At 49.1% G+C, this 17,675-nt stretch overlaps 1 protein-coding gene across 1 annotated transcript in view; it reads left to right on the top strand.

Moving 5' to 3' along the window:
• Positions 1-17,675, top strand: part of SNRNP200 (small nuclear ribonucleoprotein 200kDa (U5)) — a 41,470-nt gene that overhangs the window by 16,109 nt on the left and 7,686 nt on the right. Inside the window, exons 6-34 of the mRNA XM_011956645.1 lie at positions 698-796; positions 1,190-1,342; positions 1,455-1,554; positions 1,742-1,878; positions 2,442-2,525; positions 2,626-2,799; positions 3,092-3,229; positions 3,470-3,625; positions 4,508-4,678; positions 6,529-6,722; positions 6,941-7,064; positions 8,136-8,285; positions 8,842-8,952; positions 9,537-9,668; positions 9,837-10,025; positions 10,413-10,610; positions 11,012-11,164; positions 11,274-11,354; positions 11,644-11,727; positions 12,407-12,513; positions 12,842-12,960; positions 13,234-13,388; positions 13,476-13,665; positions 13,869-14,042; positions 15,009-15,169; positions 15,762-15,989; positions 16,336-16,527; positions 16,627-16,805; positions 16,987-17,138. Of these exons, the coding sequence (XP_011812035.1) occupies positions 698-796; positions 1,190-1,342; positions 1,455-1,554; positions 1,742-1,878; positions 2,442-2,525; positions 2,626-2,799; positions 3,092-3,229; positions 3,470-3,625; positions 4,508-4,678; positions 6,529-6,722; positions 6,941-7,064; positions 8,136-8,285; positions 8,842-8,952; positions 9,537-9,668; positions 9,837-10,025; positions 10,413-10,610; positions 11,012-11,164; positions 11,274-11,354; positions 11,644-11,727; positions 12,407-12,513; positions 12,842-12,960; positions 13,234-13,388; positions 13,476-13,665; positions 13,869-14,042; positions 15,009-15,169; positions 15,762-15,989; positions 16,336-16,527; positions 16,627-16,805; positions 16,987-17,138 (4,285 nt within the window). The remainder of the gene's footprint in view (positions 1-697; positions 797-1,189; positions 1,343-1,454; positions 1,555-1,741; positions 1,879-2,441; positions 2,526-2,625; positions 2,800-3,091; positions 3,230-3,469; positions 3,626-4,507; positions 4,679-6,528; positions 6,723-6,940; positions 7,065-8,135; positions 8,286-8,841; positions 8,953-9,536; positions 9,669-9,836; positions 10,026-10,412; positions 10,611-11,011; positions 11,165-11,273; positions 11,355-11,643; positions 11,728-12,406; positions 12,514-12,841; positions 12,961-13,233; positions 13,389-13,475; positions 13,666-13,868; positions 14,043-15,008; positions 15,170-15,761; positions 15,990-16,335; positions 16,528-16,626; positions 16,806-16,986; positions 17,139-17,675) is intronic.

Genomic DNA, 17,675 nt, shown 5'->3' with positions numbered 1-17,675 from the left:
GGGTTTCACCGTGTTAGCCAGGATGGTCTCGATCTCCTGACCTCGTGATCAGCCCATCTCGGCCTCCCAAAGTGCTGGGATTACAGGCTTGAGCCACCGCGCCCGGCCAAAATGAGGCGATTTCAATAGGTGATTGCTAAGCCTCTTCCTACAGTATAGTTAATAGGATCTGATGATTTTAAGTAGCAACAAACTGCTTTGCTTGTAGCAGTTCATTCATTTAGCAGTGCTCGTTATTGAAGCACTTGCTTTGACTATGACACTATGGCAAGTCTGCCTAATGTGCAGTGTGTGAGTAAATGGAGTGGTGAGCAAGCTTAGTGTGATCTCTTCATTCCCGAGTCACCATCTGCTTTCCCAGGCGTGCCTCTGCGTAGCTCTTCTCTCCTGTTAGCTGGTCACTGGTTTTGAGTGTTGATTGTTTGTGTATTAAAGAGAGGTTATGATCCAGTTGATTTCCATTGTGGCAGCCTAAGGTAAGACACAGAAAGTAGGTGCATCTAATAAGTCTGTGCCAAGCAGTCTTTCTATTACATGTCCCCTGGAATAAGGCTGACCTGGGTTCCAATAGGCTCTCGGTTTCACCCCAAAGCCATTTCTCTAACCATTGAGCTAATTTAGGGTGACTTGAGGGAGAAGTTCTGTGGTGATGCAGGATCAGCTCCAGATAATGATTGAGTTGGGGCCATTTCCACAGGAAGGTGATGAAGATGTGTACGGGGAGGTTCGAGAAGAGGCATCTGATGATGACATGGAAGGGGATGAGGCTGTTGTGCGCTGCACCCTCTCAGCTAATGTAAGTTCAGTTTGCTTTTTCTCATTGCTGCAAGGTTACGTCTGTGTGTTAGTGCTTCTTCCCCATGCCTAGGTCCTGTTACGTTTGTTGAGCCACCTTTTGCTAGAGTGAACTGTGATAAACACTGGGTGTCTAGAGTTTAAGATTTCAATCGGTTTTCTTCCTTCCCAAAGATGTATGTTGATGAAGTCTTAGTCTGGTCCTTCCCAAAGATGTATGTTGATGAAGTCTTAGTCTGGTATTCTGAACTCAGTATTCCAGAGTTTTTCCCTCTGGAAAGTCCTCACAGAAGGTGGGCTGTGGGGTGGCAAGTAGAACTTGGTTGCAGGGTGGTGGCAAAGTGATGAAGGCTGGCAGAGACCTGGTGAGCTAAATGCCTGGTTACTTTTGTAGCTCGTGGCCTCAGGTGAACTGATGAGTTCCAAGAAGAAAGATTTGCACCCTCGGGATATTGATGCATTTTGGCTACAGCGGCAGCTCAGTCGTTTCTATGATGATGCCATCGTGTCGCAGAAGAAGGCAGATGAAGTACTGGAGATTCTGAAGGTCTGGCCAGGATAACAATAGTTGTATGTTTAGTGTATCTTAGCACACGGGGACAGCGTATGAAGTGGCAGATGGCTCTGTCCTTAGTGGTGGTGTTACCGTCTCTCTGCAGACGGCCAGTGACGATCGGGAATGTGAGAACCAGCTGGTTCTGCTGCTTGGTTTCAACACCTTTGATTTCATTAAAGTGTTGCGGCAGCACAGGATGATGAGTGAGTATATGGTGGGCTCTTCTTGCAGAGTGAGTACATATGTGTGTATGTGTGAGATGGAGATTCTGTTGTTTTCACAGCCTAAGTGCTTGTTTCTTTTATTTTTCTTCTTTCTACTCTAAGGATGAAGGTTTTTTGCCTTATTTCCTCCTCCTCACTGTTCCTTTGTTCCTTTTGTTGTGGGTAGTTTTATACTGTACCTTGCTGGCCAGTGCACAAAGTGAAGCTGAAAAGGAAAGGATTATGGGAAAGATGGAAGCTGACCCAGAGCTATCCAAGTTCCTCTACCAGCTCCACGAAACCGAGAAGGAGGATCTGATCCGAGTAAGGACTGGGTTGGTTTATCTGTCTGATTTCTGAGCTAACAGTGGCTAGAAGATTGCAGCATGAAGCTAAATTCATATTAAAAGTGGAAGTTGAAAAAGTAATTTCTCTAAATTCTTCGGGGTTTGTCAGTGCATACAGGTTAGAATCAACACATCCACGTTGGTTTGGTCGTGAGAGCAGTGACCTGCTGCTGTCTTTCACCGGCACTATGGGGATCTTTATTGTTTATTTGCACAGTAAATACATGGTGTTTACTAAAATAGAGTAACAGAACACATGTACTTGCTTAACAGAACCCACACTTTTACCCCCAGGGGTAGCCCTTGGTACTTAATTACAGAACGTCTGTTTCCGGCGTCCCTGTACTGCGCACTGCCCCTTTAAAGGTGTGTGTTTGCTTTGATCATTCTGGTGGTCCCCACGTAAAGCATTGTCTTTCAGTTTGGCGACTTACTAGTTAGCACCTGTGACTCAAGTATTAGCTAAGCAGGGACAGAAAAGGACAAGAACCTGTGATACTGATGAATTGTTTTTGTGATTTTCATCTTCGTCCACTACAGGAGGAAAGATCCCGGAGAGAGCGAGTGCGTCAGTCTCGAATGGACACAGATCTGGAAACCATGGATCTCGACCAGGGTGGAGAGGTAGGATCCAGGGCGATTTATGTCCCAGGCCTTGTTGGATGGAAAACTCGCTTGCTCGGCTTGCTCATTTCCTTGGGGTTTTTGTCTTTCACATTCCCAGGCACTGGCTCCACGGCAGGTTCTGGACTTGGAGGACCTGGTATTTACCCAAGGGAGCCACTTTATGGCCAATAAACGCTGTCAGCTTCCTGATGGATCCTTCCGTCGCCAGCGTAAGGGCTACGAAGAGGTGCATGTGCCTGCTCTGAAGCCCAAGCCCTTTGGCTCAGAAGAAGTAAGTGAATTGCTTTCCTCAGTTCTCTGCTTAGTTCGCCTCCTGGTTTGGATTTCAGCCATTGACCAGAATGTAGCTTTGTTTCATATATAGTTTATTTTAGGGCTGAAAGCTGCAACAGAATTTTCCCATTCTGATTTTGAGCCCAGGGGACAATATTGATCTCTGGACTGACCTTTAATGGAGAGTTATGCAAAGAGATTGCCAGGGAACAAAATCCTGGCAGTCCCACAAAAACAGTCTGCTCAAGGATGCTGCCAACATGATATCGATGGCACTTCTTTTCTTCTAGCAACTGCTTCCGGTGGAAAAGCTTCCAAAGTATGCCCAGGCTGGGTTTGAGGGCTTCAAAACACTGAATCGGATCCAGAGTAAGCTCTACCGTGCTGCCCTTGAGACGGATGAGAATCTGCTGCTGTGTGCTCCTACTGTAAGCACCACCCTGCCTGCTTTTTTCTTGGGGAATATGGGTGGAGTTTCTGTTGGAAGATTGTTTTTTATTTCCACCCCACCCCCTAATTCTTTGTCCTTTGATGGAAGAGAGGTTAAATGGTAGGGTAAAGTACCCAGGACAAACTCTATTCTCTGTTTGGGAAATAAGCCCGTGGGAGTGAGGGCAGTTGAGAATAACCAGGTGAATAGGCGTTCTCATCCCTGACCTCTCCCGTAGGGTGCTGGGAAGACCAATGTGGCCCTGATGTGCATGCTCCGAGAGATCGGGAAACACATCAACATGGACGGCACCATCAATGTGGATGACTTCAAGATTATCTACATCGCCCCCATGCGCTCCTTGGTGCAGGAGATGGTGGGCAGCTTTGGAAAGGTGAGGGAGTAGAACTTTCCTCCAGAGGATACGGGGCGCAGCTGTCAAAGTGTTGTGGACAGGCCTGGACCTCACCGCTTTTTGTATTAGGGCATCTCTGGAATGCCTCCTGGGATTGTTTTTATTTTTTATTTTTCTCTCCCCATTTCCAAGATGGAACTTAACCCAGGTGCAGAGTTTCTGAAGTAAGAATGTCCTGAGCCATCTTTTACAAGGGTTAGCATCTTTCTTTCGTCCTCTCCATGGCAATTTCCTGCAGTTGGTATCATTTGTGTTATTGAAGTATTTATGGAACATCAAATGGATGTGGATAATAATAGACCTAGTGGTGTTATTCTAGGTCTTGTTATCTATAAGTTGCCATTTCTTCCTCTTGTATACAGAGTTCCCAGAGATCTTTTTTTTTTTTTGAGACAGGGTCTTGCTGTTGCCCAAGCTGGAGTGTAGTGGTACAATCATGGCTCACTGCAGCCTTGACCTTCCAGGCTCAAGTGATCCTCCCACTTCAGCCTTCCTAGTAGCTGGGATTATAGACGTGTGCTATCAGATTAGCTAATTTTTATATTTTTTGTAGAGACGGGGTTTCACCATGGTCTAGAATTCCTGGGCTCAAGCATTCTGGCCTCGTTGGCCTCTGAAAGTGCTAGGATTACAGGCGTGAGCCACCGTGCCTGGCCCCGAGAGATCTTTTGTCTGCTTTATTTGCCTGAGTTAAATTTCTGTTTGCTTGAGGAAGATATGCTCATACGATCTGATTCGCCTTGTATTCACCTGATGGGTTGATGCCTGCTCCCAAGGCCCTACACTCCAACCGCCCAAACAGAAAGCGTGGTGTCCAGGCCCCTTCAAGCATTCCTGTCTGATGTAGTTTTCTTCCCACAGCGTCTGGCCACTTACGGCATCACTGTTGCTGAACTGACTGGGGACCACCAGCTGTGCAAAGAAGAGATCAGTGCCACTCAGATCATCGTCTGCACCCCCGAGAAGTGGGACATAATCACCCGCAAGGGTGGCGAGCGCACCTACACCCAGCTGGTGCGGCTCATCATTCTGGTGAGTTGGGAGTGCTCATAGAACACAGAGGCCAGTTGTGTCAAGGAAGGTTTGCTGGGTTTTCATGCACAATGTTTCTTTGCTGCCTTTTCTGTAGGCAGTAGCCCTTGTAATGACAGTTATTGTCAGCTTGTGTTTGCCATGTTATTTATTTTTTATTTATTTATTTATGTTTTGAGATGGAGTCTAGCTCTGTTACCCAGGCTGAGTGCAGTGGCACAATCTCAGCTCACTGCAGTCTCTGCCGCCCAAGTTCAAGCAATTCTCCTGCCTCAGCCTCCCCAGTAGCTGGGATTACAGGCGCCTGCCACCATGCCAAGCTGATTTTTGTATTTTTAGTAGAGACTGGGTTTCACTGTGTTAGCCAGGCTGGTCTCGAACTCCTGACGTTGTGATCTGCCCACCTCAGCCTCCCAAAGTGCTGTGCGCCACTGTGTCCAGCCTGCCACGTTATTCTCTCTCTCTATTTTTTATGTCTGAAATATTTTTCTACACTTCATCTTAGCCAAAAGGCCGAGAAACGATATCTGAAATATTTTGAAACAAATATAAACAGATAGGCAAAAAACCATCATATCCAACATCATGAAGGGCTTTATAAGTAAAAGAATCCATTCTCTGAGGGAATGAATGAGGAATCAGGATATTGTATTCTGTATACACAGAAGCTTCCAGAGATTAGTGACTAAGTGAGTGTAGTTTAAGTTGTCTGGGAAAAGCAAGAAAGGAGACTTCACATGTTGGTTTTCAGTGTTCTGGAGCAGGGGTTGGCAGTCTGTGGCTACTGGCTTTGTTCTGTTGGAACATAGTTATATCCATTTGTTTATGTATTATTTACAGTGGCTTTTGTGCTGCAGTGGCAGAGCTGAATATTTGCAATAGGGGCTGCATGGCCCAAAGCCTGAAATACTGACTATCTGGCTTTTTTTTTTTAGGTGGAGTTTTGCTCTTGTTGCCCAGGCTGGAGTGCAGTGGTGTGATCTCAGCTCACTACAGCCTCCACCGCCCGGGTTCCAGCAATTCTCCTGCCTCAGCCTCCTGAGTAGCTGGGATTACAGTTGCCCACCACCGCGCCCAGTTAATTTTTTGTATTTTCAGTAGAGACTGGGTTTCACCATAATGGCCAGGCTGGTTGCAAACTCCTGGCCTTGGGGGATCCACCTACCTCGGTCTCCCGAAGTGCTGGGATTACAGGCGTGAGCCACTGCACCTGGCTTTTTTTTCTTTGAGATGGAGCATCTGACTTTAAAAAAAAAAAAGTTTCTGGCCCCTGCTTTAGAGCTTTGCTGCTTGAAGCCTGATCCACGGCGGGAGTCGTAGCAGCGGCAGCATGAAATAGGAGCTTGTTAGAAATGCAGGATTTGTGGCCTCACCCCACACCTGCTGAATGCAATTTGCATTTTAACAACATCCCCTAGCTTTGGGATACTTAATAAAATTTGAGAAGCACTGCTTTAGACGGTGAGAACTCATCATTTGATGCATGATAACTTTTGTTCTTGGGAACTGTAACTGCCAGAAGTGAAGTTTCTGATCAGATCATATTTATATCCTTTTTCATAAAGAAGTTTACCTTTAAGTAAAGTTGTAAACTCATTTATCTGAGTTTCAGAATTTCTTATTACAAAGTATGTCACTGAACTGTACCAAAGCAACTCATGGTCAGAGTCTGTTACTTTCTGGAGTATTTCATGGTAAATATTGTCTCCATCCTTTGGGCATCTCTGGCTTGGGATCCTGTGGGTTTTTCCTTAGGCATTAGGTTATATGCCTACAATATGGGACAAGTCCGGGAAAAGGAACTACGTATCTCCAGTGCTAGAGGTAATTGCTGTCCTCCAATTCCACAGGATGAGATCCATCTTCTCCATGATGACAGAGGTCCTGTCTTAGAAGCTTTGGTGGCCAGGGCCATCCGAAACATTGAGATGACCCAGGAGGATGTCCGACTCATTGGTCTCAGTGCCACCCTACCCAACTATGAAGACGTAGCCACCTTTCTGCGTGTTGACCCTGCCAAGGGTCTCTTTTACTTTGACAACAGGTATCAGAAAAGACTGGGCGAAGTTCTGTCAAGGTGACCATCCTGCTCTCCTTCCCCTTTTCCAAGGAGTGCTGCTGTGTTGGGTTTTAGAAGGGCCTTTGGGTTTGATGTGCTGTGAATCAAGAAAGAGGAATATTGCTCTTGGGGCAGGAAAAAGACTGTTTATTCTCTCGGTATTTTCCGCCAAAGCCTCATTTATCTAACTGTTGGACTTCTAGCTTCCGTCCAGTGCCTCTGGAACAGACGTATGTGGGTATCACAGAGAAAAAAGCTATCAAGCGTTTCCAGATCATGAATGAAATCGTCTATGAAAAGATCATGGAACATGCTGGGAAAAATCAGGTTTGCCCATGGTTTGTGGTTACTCTTAAACCCTGTTCTTTCAAATGTTTGATTTACCAATAATTTGGGAAGACTGACAGAAATTAAAAGAAGACAGAACATAAATCACCGATGTCAGCTATGAAATGGGATGTTACTATAGAACCTATAGCCACCGGAAAGATAATAAGGTAATACTATGAGTAGTTTTATGCTCATAACTTTAAAAATTCAGAAGAAATGAACCAGTTCTCCAACAACTACTAGTTAACTAGCAAAACTCAGCCCAGATGAAATGGATAACCTGAATAGCCTTACAACCATTAGAGAGTTTGGAGAATTAAAAATCCCCCCACAAGCAATCCCCAGTCCCAGATAATCGTTTTGTCTATTCACATTATCCAGGGTCCCTCCATAAAAGGTTTGGGGTCGCTTACACTGAAAATACAAGACAATGAAAAGAGAAAATGAAAAACTAGTGGAGAGGACATTTTACTAGACAGTGTGATAGAATTTTTAAATTGAAAGTCGAGTTGAGCAATGTTAACTAAGACAAAAAATAAGGGAAAGTGACTGGTTTTGTATTTCTTTTTGTCTGATGAAAAGAAGCATATGAATTTATATAAAGAGACAGAGCTTTTCTTGGCACTAAATACTAGGAAGACTTTATTTCCTACCACACTGTACTAGTCTCAGACTTACTCCCTAAATCCTTTTATAAGTAGTAGAATGTTTTAGCTGTTATTTTGCAGACACATTTTCATGCAGCTTTGACTCTTGTTAGGTGCTTGAACATCAATTCTGAGTTGAGAGGCCTGAATTTGTAGTCATAGTCTATTTAAACTTGCTGTTCAAGGTAGGATGTTGAAGTTAGTTTAATTTCTCAGTTCCAGAACTGTGAACTGGTGGGTGCATTCCCTTGAAGTCTCTCCAGCCCTGTTGAGGTTTGCTGTGAGCCTGCACATATTCCTGCCCTTTCCCCTCTCCAGGACCTTGGCTTCTGGTGGTGATGGGGCAACTTCTGCTTCCTGCCACAGGTACCCTGGGGCTGTTAGTATCTCGTGACTGTGGCAAACTGTGGCTTCTCCTCAGGTGCTGGTGTTTGTCCACTCCCGGAAGGAGACTGGAAAGACGGCCAGGGCCATCCGGGACATGTGCCTGGAGAAGGACACCCTGGGTCTGTTTCTGAGGGAGGGCTCAGCCTCCACGGAAGTCCTGCGAACAGAAGCGGAGCAGTGCAAGGTGAGGAGGGGCCGGCGGGGTTCCCTCATTGCTACCTGGCAGCCGTGTCGCTCCGAGGCCTCAGACAGCTCCTCTAGGACTGTACTGTGGTGCTGGTGTTTCCCCCGGGTTAAGGTTGGTTGTCTGGATGGGATTATTACTGTTCCACATGGTAGTTAAGGGGCAGGGTCTCATTGTTTCCCCCGGGTTAAGGTTGGTTGTCTGGACGCGATTATTGCTATTCCACATGGTAGTTAAGGGGCAGGGTCTCATTGTTTCCCCTGGGTTAAGGTTGATTGGATGCGATGATTGCTATTCCACATGGTAGTTCAGGGGCAGGGTCTCATTGTTTCCCCCGGGTTAAGGTTGGTTGTCTGGATGCGATGATTGCTATTCCACATGGTAGTTAAGGGGCAGGGTCTCATTGTTTCCCCTGGGTTAAGGTTGGTTGTCTGGATGCGATGATTGCTATTCCACATGGTAGTTCAGGGGCAGGGTCTCACGGGAAGAGATTGCCTTAGTCCTTGGGTGAGTCCCACAGGAAGGCTCACCTCATCCCCGGTCGTTTGTTCCACAGAACCTAGAGCTGAAGGACCTTCTGCCTTACGGCTTTGCTATCCATCATGCAGGCATGACCAGGGTTGACCGAACACTCGTGGAAGATCTTTTTGCTGATAAACATATTCAGGTGAGGGGGCGCAGAGCTTTTGGAGGAGCAGGTGGGACATACTTCAGAAGACTGGCAGTGTCAAGGTTGTGCCATGTTTGCTCCTGGTACTTTATTGCTTCTGGCCCAGCTAGCCCAGGTCAGAGGGTTGTGGTGGATACAATAAATAGAACCTTATGCCACTCTCCCAACTCTTCACACCTTGTGTGAGGGAAGGTGAGTGAGTGTTGGACAGTCTGAGAAGCATAGTGAAGCAAGCACTTTGGTGACTTCAGATGGCTCCAAACAGTGCCTCATGGGGGCACGCGCGGCCGTGTCGTTCCCTCTTTCCGGTTAGCCTCTGCTTTACCTTTTCCAGTAACTTTAAGGTGGTTTAATACAGGTCTGCACTTGTGCCTCTGGAACCTGAAATGTTCATTCCTGAATAGATGAGGAACCCAAGGAAACCTTTCCTCTTTATTCTCGTGTCACATTGACAAGTACTGGGACCCCCTGCGCCCCACTGGCTAGTCCTGATAGAAGCTCTGAGGCAACTGCCTAGAGAAGCCGGGGATAGTAACCCCGATGGTGGCATCTGTTCTCATTGCCTTGCTTTGCCTCTCTAGGTTCTAGTTTCCACAGCAACTCTAGCTTGGGGTGTGAATCTCCCTGCACATACGGTCATCATCAAAGGCACCCAGGTGTACAGTCCAGAGAAGGGGCGTTGGACAGAACTGGGAGCACTGGACATTCTGCAGGTACAGAGCCTTTGAGTTTATTCTCAGTGGGGAATCAGTATCCTTGCCTGAAATGCAGAGATGCTGGAAAGCTGGCAGATCACAGGCCTAGTTCTGTAATGTAGATCCCTGCATCAAAATCACACATTCTCTTGCTGTAGCATTCTTGGTTTGCTGTCCCTGATCTAGATGCTGGGACGTGCTGGAAGACCCCAGTATGACACCAAGGGCGAAGGCATCCTCATCACGTCTCATGGGGAGCTGCAGTACTACCTGTCCCTCCTCAACCAACAACTTCCTATTGAAAGCCAGATGGTTTCAAAGCTTCCTGACATGCTCAACGCAGAAATCGTGCTGGGGAATGTCCAGAATGCCAAGGTAGGGGAGGACTCTGCCTGTTGTGCTTCATGCCTTCCCTTCAGACACCAAGGCACCAGGTGTGGGTTGGTCCCTATTGTACCGCGGGCCAGCAGTGTCCGAGGCTTTCCATCCCTGCACCCCAAGTCCCTATTGTGCCGTGGGCCAGCAGCGTCCAAGGCTTTCCATCCCTGCACCCGCATCTTGGGTCTGGCAGATAGTTCCCCTTGTTACCAAGATCTTAGAAGATGCTTAGATCTTTTTACTAATGAAATGCTGAACACATTCAGAATATGATGTAATATGCATCCTTGTAGCTGGGAATTAATTTCTAAGCAATTCATGGTAGCCTTTCCTTTGGACATCAAGAGTTTCTTCATACTAAGAACCACGAGCCGTGTCTTGCAGGATGCAGTGAACTGGCTGGGCTATGCCTACCTGTATATCCGAATGCTGCGATCCCCAGCCCTCTATGGCATCTCTCATGATGACCTCAAGGGAGATCCCCTGCTGGACCAGCGCCGACTGGATCTGGTTCACACGGCTGCCCTGATGCTGGACAAGAACAATCTGGTCAAGTACGACAAGAAGACGGGCAACTTCCAGGTGCGTGGGGTGAGGGTTTTGAGGCAAAGGTCTCAGCAAAAGTTATTGGCCCGGGAGAAAATTTTTCAGAGTGCTCTCGATGTGAGCACTGCCTGTCTAATCACCTGTTGCTTAGAACAGCAGGAAAGTGGATAATTCAGCGGTCTTGTCCGTGCAGACACCATTTCACTATGGGTCAGCTTATTGTGCCATTTTTCTTCATGTGCCTGGGCCTGGCCTGGCACTTGCACTGCTGTGACTTCATCCAGTTGTCCTATTAGGACAATAACCTACAGGACATTGAGTCATATACTTGACCAGAAATTGCACAAGAAAACCTATAAGACAATAACTTACGGTCCACAGTTAGAGGTGGGAGCTCATTAGTAGTCAGCACTGGATTGAGCCTACCTTCTCTCCAGGTGACAGAACTGGGCCGTATAGCCAGCCACTACTACATCACCAATGACACTGTGCAGACTTACAACCAGCTGCTGAAGCCCACCCTGAGTGAGATTGAGCTTTTCAGAGTCTTCTCGTTATCCTCTGAGTTCAAGAACATCACTGTGAGAGAGGTGAGCCTATGCAGTGTGGTGGGGCGGGGAGTTGGTGCTCACCAAGTCACCGAATGGTTTCCCTCCTCGGCCACAAGGCTTTCCCTTGACCTTTTCCTCCTTGTGGCAGGAGGAGAAGCTGGAGCTGCAGAAGTTGCTGGAGAGGGTGCCCATCCCTGTAAAAGAGAGCATCGAGGAACCCAGCGCCAAGGTGAGCTCCTCTCCTCTTTGCTTTGATCAGTTGAGGATTAAGTGGTTTTCATAATCTTCTAAAAGATGAACCTTGAATTTGGGTTCATGTGTGGTATCCTGCTCAGTTCTTCTAGTTTTTGCAGCCTTCTCGCATGTTCTTTTTATATGAAATAACAATTATTTAGTATTTGTAAATCAAGACCTGTAGAAAATCTCACCTGGCCTGGATACTCAGAGCAGAAATGTAATTCCCTTTCTTGGACTGTTCAGTGATTGGTCTCCTGCTGGCTGATTTTGCTTCTTTACAGATCAATGTTCTTCTGCAAGCCTTCATCTCGCAGCTGAAATTGGAGGGCTTTGCACTGATGGCTGACATGGTGTATGTCACACAGGTGAGGATGGAGTTGTGTGGGAGCTATGAGAAGGGGCCTGAACAGTTCAATCCCTCTGTTCTGTGTGCGTCCTGGGAAAAGGAGGCCTGATGCTAGTGAGATGGAAGGAGTGTTCAGTTCTGCTCTTGCGGGGTCGTTGCTTGGTGCGTGTGTGGTACAGCCACTCTGTAGTACACATCTTGGGCACGTGGGAAAGGTAAGACCTTAAGAGGGAATGCTTCAAGGCTCCACAGGCCCTCAGAGACAGGAAGAGCCACAGCACACAGTGTCTGCTTCCCAGCAGCGAAGTGATTTCCCACTGTTGCTGCACAGCTTATAAATAAATCCAAAAATGGCATGGGGTTTTATTAGCTGCTGTTCATCTTTACCTCTAAGAACTGATACCCTCAACTCTTCCTGGAACTGTAAATGCTAAATGAGTCAAAAGCTTTAAAATCATGCAGTGAATGTTAGGTTAAAATGTTGTGCAGTGACCTTGAGCCACACTTTTCTAATTGTTCCCCATTCGGCAGGCATCTACTGTATAGAAGGGAGAAAGGCGTAAAGACGGGGGACTTTGCCTTTGAGTTGGGATGGGTGGTTGTGTCAGAGCTGGAGGTAATGAAACAGTGTGTCGAGTGGCCCACAAGGCTTGGGGATAGTCAAGACCTAACAGTGGGAATGATGCTTCTTTGCCTAGTCGGCTGGCCGGTTGATGCGAGCGATATTTGAAATTGTCCTGAACCGAGGATGGGCACAGCTTACAGACAAGACACTGAATCTCTGCAAGATGATTGACAAACGCATGTAAGGACCCAGTGATCTGGATGCTGGTCCCCATGAGTGGGGTCCCCAGCCCAAGGGTCTGATGGGAAAAACGCAGGGTGCGTCTGCTCTCCAGACCGGACGCCTGAAGTATGATCTGAACCTTGTTGCATGTTGAGAAGAGGGAAGGCCCTCTGTGGTAGGGCCGGGGAGTAGGAGAAAGGTGGAGGCCAGGGCTGGCACAGCGTCAGTGTCTGCCTTTAATGACCGTGTCTTGTGTGGTCGCTGCTGAACTATTGGAAGCCATGATGTGGACGGTTTGTCACATCCCCGCAGAAGGGACCAACAGCTTTGCCTCCTTCCTGGATAGGTGGCAGTCCATGTGTCCTCTGCGCCAGTTCCGGAAACTCCCTGAGGAAGTAGTGAAGAAGATTGAGAAGAAGAATTTCCCCTTTGAGCGTCTGTACGACCTGAATCATAATGAGATCGGTGTGTGGGATGCTCTTGCCTTGTCTTCACGGCCTGGGTGTCTCTCCCAGTCTGCCTACGCAGTCTTCCTGTTCCTAGCCCTGTGCGTTAGTGTCCTGTGTTCCCTCCCCGGGTCCCACTGAAGGGCTGGCCCTTGGTCTGGGGACTTGGAATCCTGGGCTCCACTGACCATAAACGGAAGACCCTACTCCTTTCCCACAGTGGCCCTCAGGCCCAGTTTGCAGGATAGTGGGCAGGTTGGGCTGTAGCCTCAGTACTCTCATTTCCTCATAGGGGAGCTTATCCGCATGCCAAAGATGGGGAAGACCATCCACAAATATGTCCATCTGTTTCCCAAGTTGGAGTTGTCGGTGCACCTGCAGCCTATCACACGTTCCACCCTGAAGGTGGAGCTGACCATCACGCCGGACTTCCAGTGGGATGAAAAGGTGAGGCTTTGCTGGGCAGAGGAGCTGGATCGGAGGCGCGCCGTCTACGTTGGCTCGCATTCCTTTTACCCTTGCTTATGTTGGCAGGTGCATGGTTCATCCGAGGCTTTCTGGATCCTGGTGGAGGACGTGGACAGCGAGGTGATTCTGCACCATGAGTATTTTCTCCTCAAGGCCAAGTACGCCCAGGACGAGCACCTCATTACGTTCTTCGTGCCTGTCTTTGAACCGCTGCCCCCTCAGTACTTCATCCGAGTGGTGTCTGACCGCTGGCTCTGTGAGTGTCTCCTCTCTAGAGTCCCCAGGAACAGTCCCTCCAAGGACAGTAGAAGAACGTCTTGCACTTTGTCCCGGGCTTGCCTGTGCTGGGGACAGAGGGATACATACGCTGCCTAGGTTTCCAGTGTTCACGGAGGGGACCTAGAGGCCCGTGAGGTACAGAGAGCAGTGCTTATCTCCTTCCTGTTTCTTTTCTGGTAGCTTGTGAGACCCAGCTGCCTGTCTCCTTCCGGCACCTGATCTTGCCGGAGAAGTACCCACCTCCCACCGAGCTTCTGGACCTGCAGCCCTTGCCCGTGTCTGCTCTGAGAAACAGCGCCTTTGAGAGTCTTTACCAAGATAAATTTCCTTTCTTCAATCCCATCCAGACCCAGGGTAAGTGTTTCCATCCCTCCTCTGGAGGCTTTTGAAGTCACCGGGAGATAGATGTGTTCTGTGGCAGGCAGGGGAGTGGGGGCGCTCAGGCACTTGGTAGGCCTGGGAGCTCCTCAGCGTGACCCCTGGGGCCACCCCACCAGGACTTGTTCCTTTGTCAGAAGCCTGGGTTGCTTGGCTGCTCTGCATGTGTCACTGTGGAGGGGCAGCAGAGCAAGGCCTTACATGGCATGGTTATTTCTCGGGCCCAGGGGGCTTAGAGGCCTGCCCCTGGCGCTCAAGTATTGAACCAGAACCATGGGGTGGCACTGAGGCCTCCTCCCCACATCATGATAAATAACAGGGACATTCACAGAGCAGGCGCCGTGTTCTCAGTCCTTGGCTGAGTACATCACCGGTGTTTCTCTCTTATTCCTTCCACCAAGCCTAAAAGGAATCACTATTGGAGATACTGCCATTAGCGTTCCATTTTATAGGTGAGGAACTGAGGCATAGGGGGTGCCCCAGTTGAACCAACTGATAAATAGAACTTGTATTTTAATTCAGTGTTGATGTCAGAGCTAAGGCTCTTGCTTTCTACCTTAGGCTATTTCTAGGAAATGCAGGGGAGTGTTGAAGGGGCAGAGAAAGGGATCCAGTTCCTTTCTATCCTGCATCCTAGTCCCTGAGAAGCAAAGAAGGATGTGTGGCTTCCTTTGCTTTGCTTTTGTTGTCATCCCACACATCTCCAGGGGACCTGGGCTCTTGATCTTGGCCTCTTCGCCTTTACCTGTTACGTGGTAGCAGGTGAGGGGGTACAGCAGGGCCGGCCTGGCGTTAGAGGCTCGGATGCCACTGCTCCTCTGCACTCCAGAACTGCCTGGCTTCATTTCTTATGTTGTCCTTTGTTTTGACAAGTGGTCCACGTCCCAGTCCGTCTCTTCTTCCCTCCTGATACTCACACTGCTTCTTTCTGTTGGTTTCCAGTGTTTAACACTGTGTACAACAGTGACGACAACGTGTTTGTGGGGGCCCCCACGGGCAGTGGGAAGACCATTTGTGCAGAGTTTGCCATCCTGCGGATGCTGCTGCAGAGCTCGGAGGGGCGCTGTGTGTACATCACCCCCATGGAGGCCCTGGCAGAGCAGGTATGACATGGCGCTGTGTCGTGTGAATTTGCCCAGAAGCATTTCATCTGTGATTCCATATAAAGGCTTTTTTAGGCCGGAAATTTGCAGGGTCATTTCTTCAGTTTGTGTATTAAAGAAAAGCCACCCCAGCGAGGCGCGGTGGCTCACACTTGTTATCCCAGCACTTTGGGAGGCCGAGGTGGGCAGATCTCCTGAGGTCAGGAGATCGAGACCAGCCTGGCCAACATGGTGAAACTCCGTCTCTACTAAAAATACAAAAATTAGCTGGGCGTGGTGGCGGGCACCTGTAATCCCAGCTACTCGGGAGGCTGAGGCGGGAGAATTGCTTGAACCCGGGAGGTGGAGGTTGCCGTGAGCCAAGATTGCACCACGGCACTCCAGCCTGGGCAACGAGAGTGAGACTTCATTTCAAAAAAAAAAAAAAAAAAAGAAAAGCTGCCCCATCGCATAAAGGCTACTGTGGGATTAGCACGTAGCTTGAGATCTGCAGGTCAATAGGTCTCTGTTTGGCATCTCAGGTTTTCCTCAGGTCAGTGAAAGATGCCTGGTATGACCTCATGTTGTTCTGCCTCCCTCCTCTGCCTGCCAGGTATACATGGACTGGTATGAGAAGTTCCAGGACAGGCTCAACAAGAAGGTGGTACTCCTGACGGGAGAGACCAGCACAGACCTGAAGCTGCTGGGCAAAGGGAACATTATCATCAGCACCCCTGAGAAGTGGGACATACTTTCCCGGCGGTGGAAGCAGCGCAAGAACGTGCAAAACATCAACCTGTTCGTGGTGGATGAGGTCCACCTTATCGGGGGCGAGAATGGGGTATGGCGTGGCCTTGCAGCACAGATGGACTGGGACTGACCAAGTGACCTCGGCATTGGGCCTTATATTTGGGTCTGAGGATGGAGGCTCAGGGCTTCTCCCCCGAGGATTCTGCCTGCTGCCCTGTTCCAAAGGGACAGTGTCAGCTTTTTTGGTAGTACTTTAGGAAAACAGTATTGTTTAGTGGAGGTTGGCTGCTGTGGAGGAGGTAGAACCAAAAACATGAGAGCGCCTAGTTAGAAGGAAGAAAGAGGTCATTTTGAGGCTGCTGGGCTGTTCACAAAGGGGACTTCCAGGCAGAGGATGGGAGCCTCGGCCTGCAGTGACCCTCCCTCCCTCTTTCCAGCCTGTCTTAGAAGTGATCTGCTCCCGAATGCGCTACATCTCCTCCCAGATTGAGCGGCCCATTCGCATTGTGGCACTCAGCTCTTCGCTCTCCAATGCCAAGGATGTGGCCCACTGGCTGGGCTGCAGCGCCACCTCCACCTTCAACTTCCACCCCAATGTGCGTCCCGTCCCCTTGGAGCTGCACATCCAGGTAGGAGCCACTCTCCTCATCCGTCTGTGGGGTCTCACCTAGATCCTGAGTGACCCAGGTCTGATAACCTTGCTGTGTTTTCTTCTCCCCGGCCGCCAGGGCTTCAACATCAGCCATACACAAACCCGCCTGCTCTCCATGGCCAAGCCTGTGTACCATGCTATCACCAAGCACTCGCCCAAGAAGCCTGTCATTGTCTTTGTCCCGTCTCGCAAGCAGACCCGCCTCACTGCCATTGACATCCTCACCACGTGTGCGGCAGACATCCAGCGGCAGAGGTGGGCGGGGCCTGGTGTCTGGGGTTGGGGTTAGGTTAAGTGAGGCTGGCCCACTCCGAGGGTGTCCTCTTCATGAGGGTGGGGTTAGCCCATGTGGCTCGGGGCCAGGTTCTGCACAGCTGGCAGGATGTCTGCCAGGACTCGGACCACTCTGAGCTGAGCCATTGCCTGTGCCTCACAGGTTCTTGCACTGCACCGAGAAGGATCTGATTCCGTACCTGGAGAAGCTGAGTGACAGCACGCTCAAGGAAACGCTGCTGAATGGGGTGGGCTACCTGCATGAGGGGCTCAGCCCCATGGAGCGGCGCCTAGTGGAGCAGCTCTTCAGCTCAGGTGAGTCAGGCCACGGAAGGGGAGCACAGCAAGGGTATCACCAAGTGGTGGTGGTAAACTGGAGGGGTCCGGGTGGCAGTATTTCTCTACAGCATACTAGACCTTTTCAGAATACTGTCTAGGACTCTTAGCTGTTAACTCATTTGATCCTCCCAAGAACCTCGTGAGGCAGGTGAGACAAACACTGTCCCTGCTTGCCAGGTGAGAAAACAGGCAGACACATCGGGCCGTGCCACTTCAGAACCCGGTTTTCTAGAGTCCAGGACCTTTGGCCACTAGACTGCTGCTTGTCCATGGATTAGTTCATTCTTGCATTGCTATAAAGAAATACTTGAGACTGGGTCATTTATAAAGAAAGGAGGTTTAATGGACCCACAGTTCTGCGGGCTGTACATGAAGCATGGTGGCATTTGCTTCTGGGAATGCCTCAGGGAAGGCCAAGGGGAAGCAGGCATCTCACATGGCAGGAGCCAGGACCGAGGGAGGGAGTGGGGAGGGAAGCAGGCATCTCACATGGCAGGAGCTGGACCGAGAGAG

The sequence above is a fragment of the Colobus angolensis genome, unplaced genomic scaffold, assembly GCF_000951035.1.
Source record: "Colobus angolensis palliatus isolate OR3802 unplaced genomic scaffold, Cang.pa_1.0 Scaffold42, whole genome shotgun sequence".
Taxonomy (NCBI): Eukaryota; Metazoa; Chordata; class Mammalia; order Primates; family Cercopithecidae; genus Colobus; species Colobus angolensis.
The sequence above is the reverse complement of the archived record's forward strand: the minus strand, read 5'-3'. Positions and strand labels throughout refer to the sequence as shown.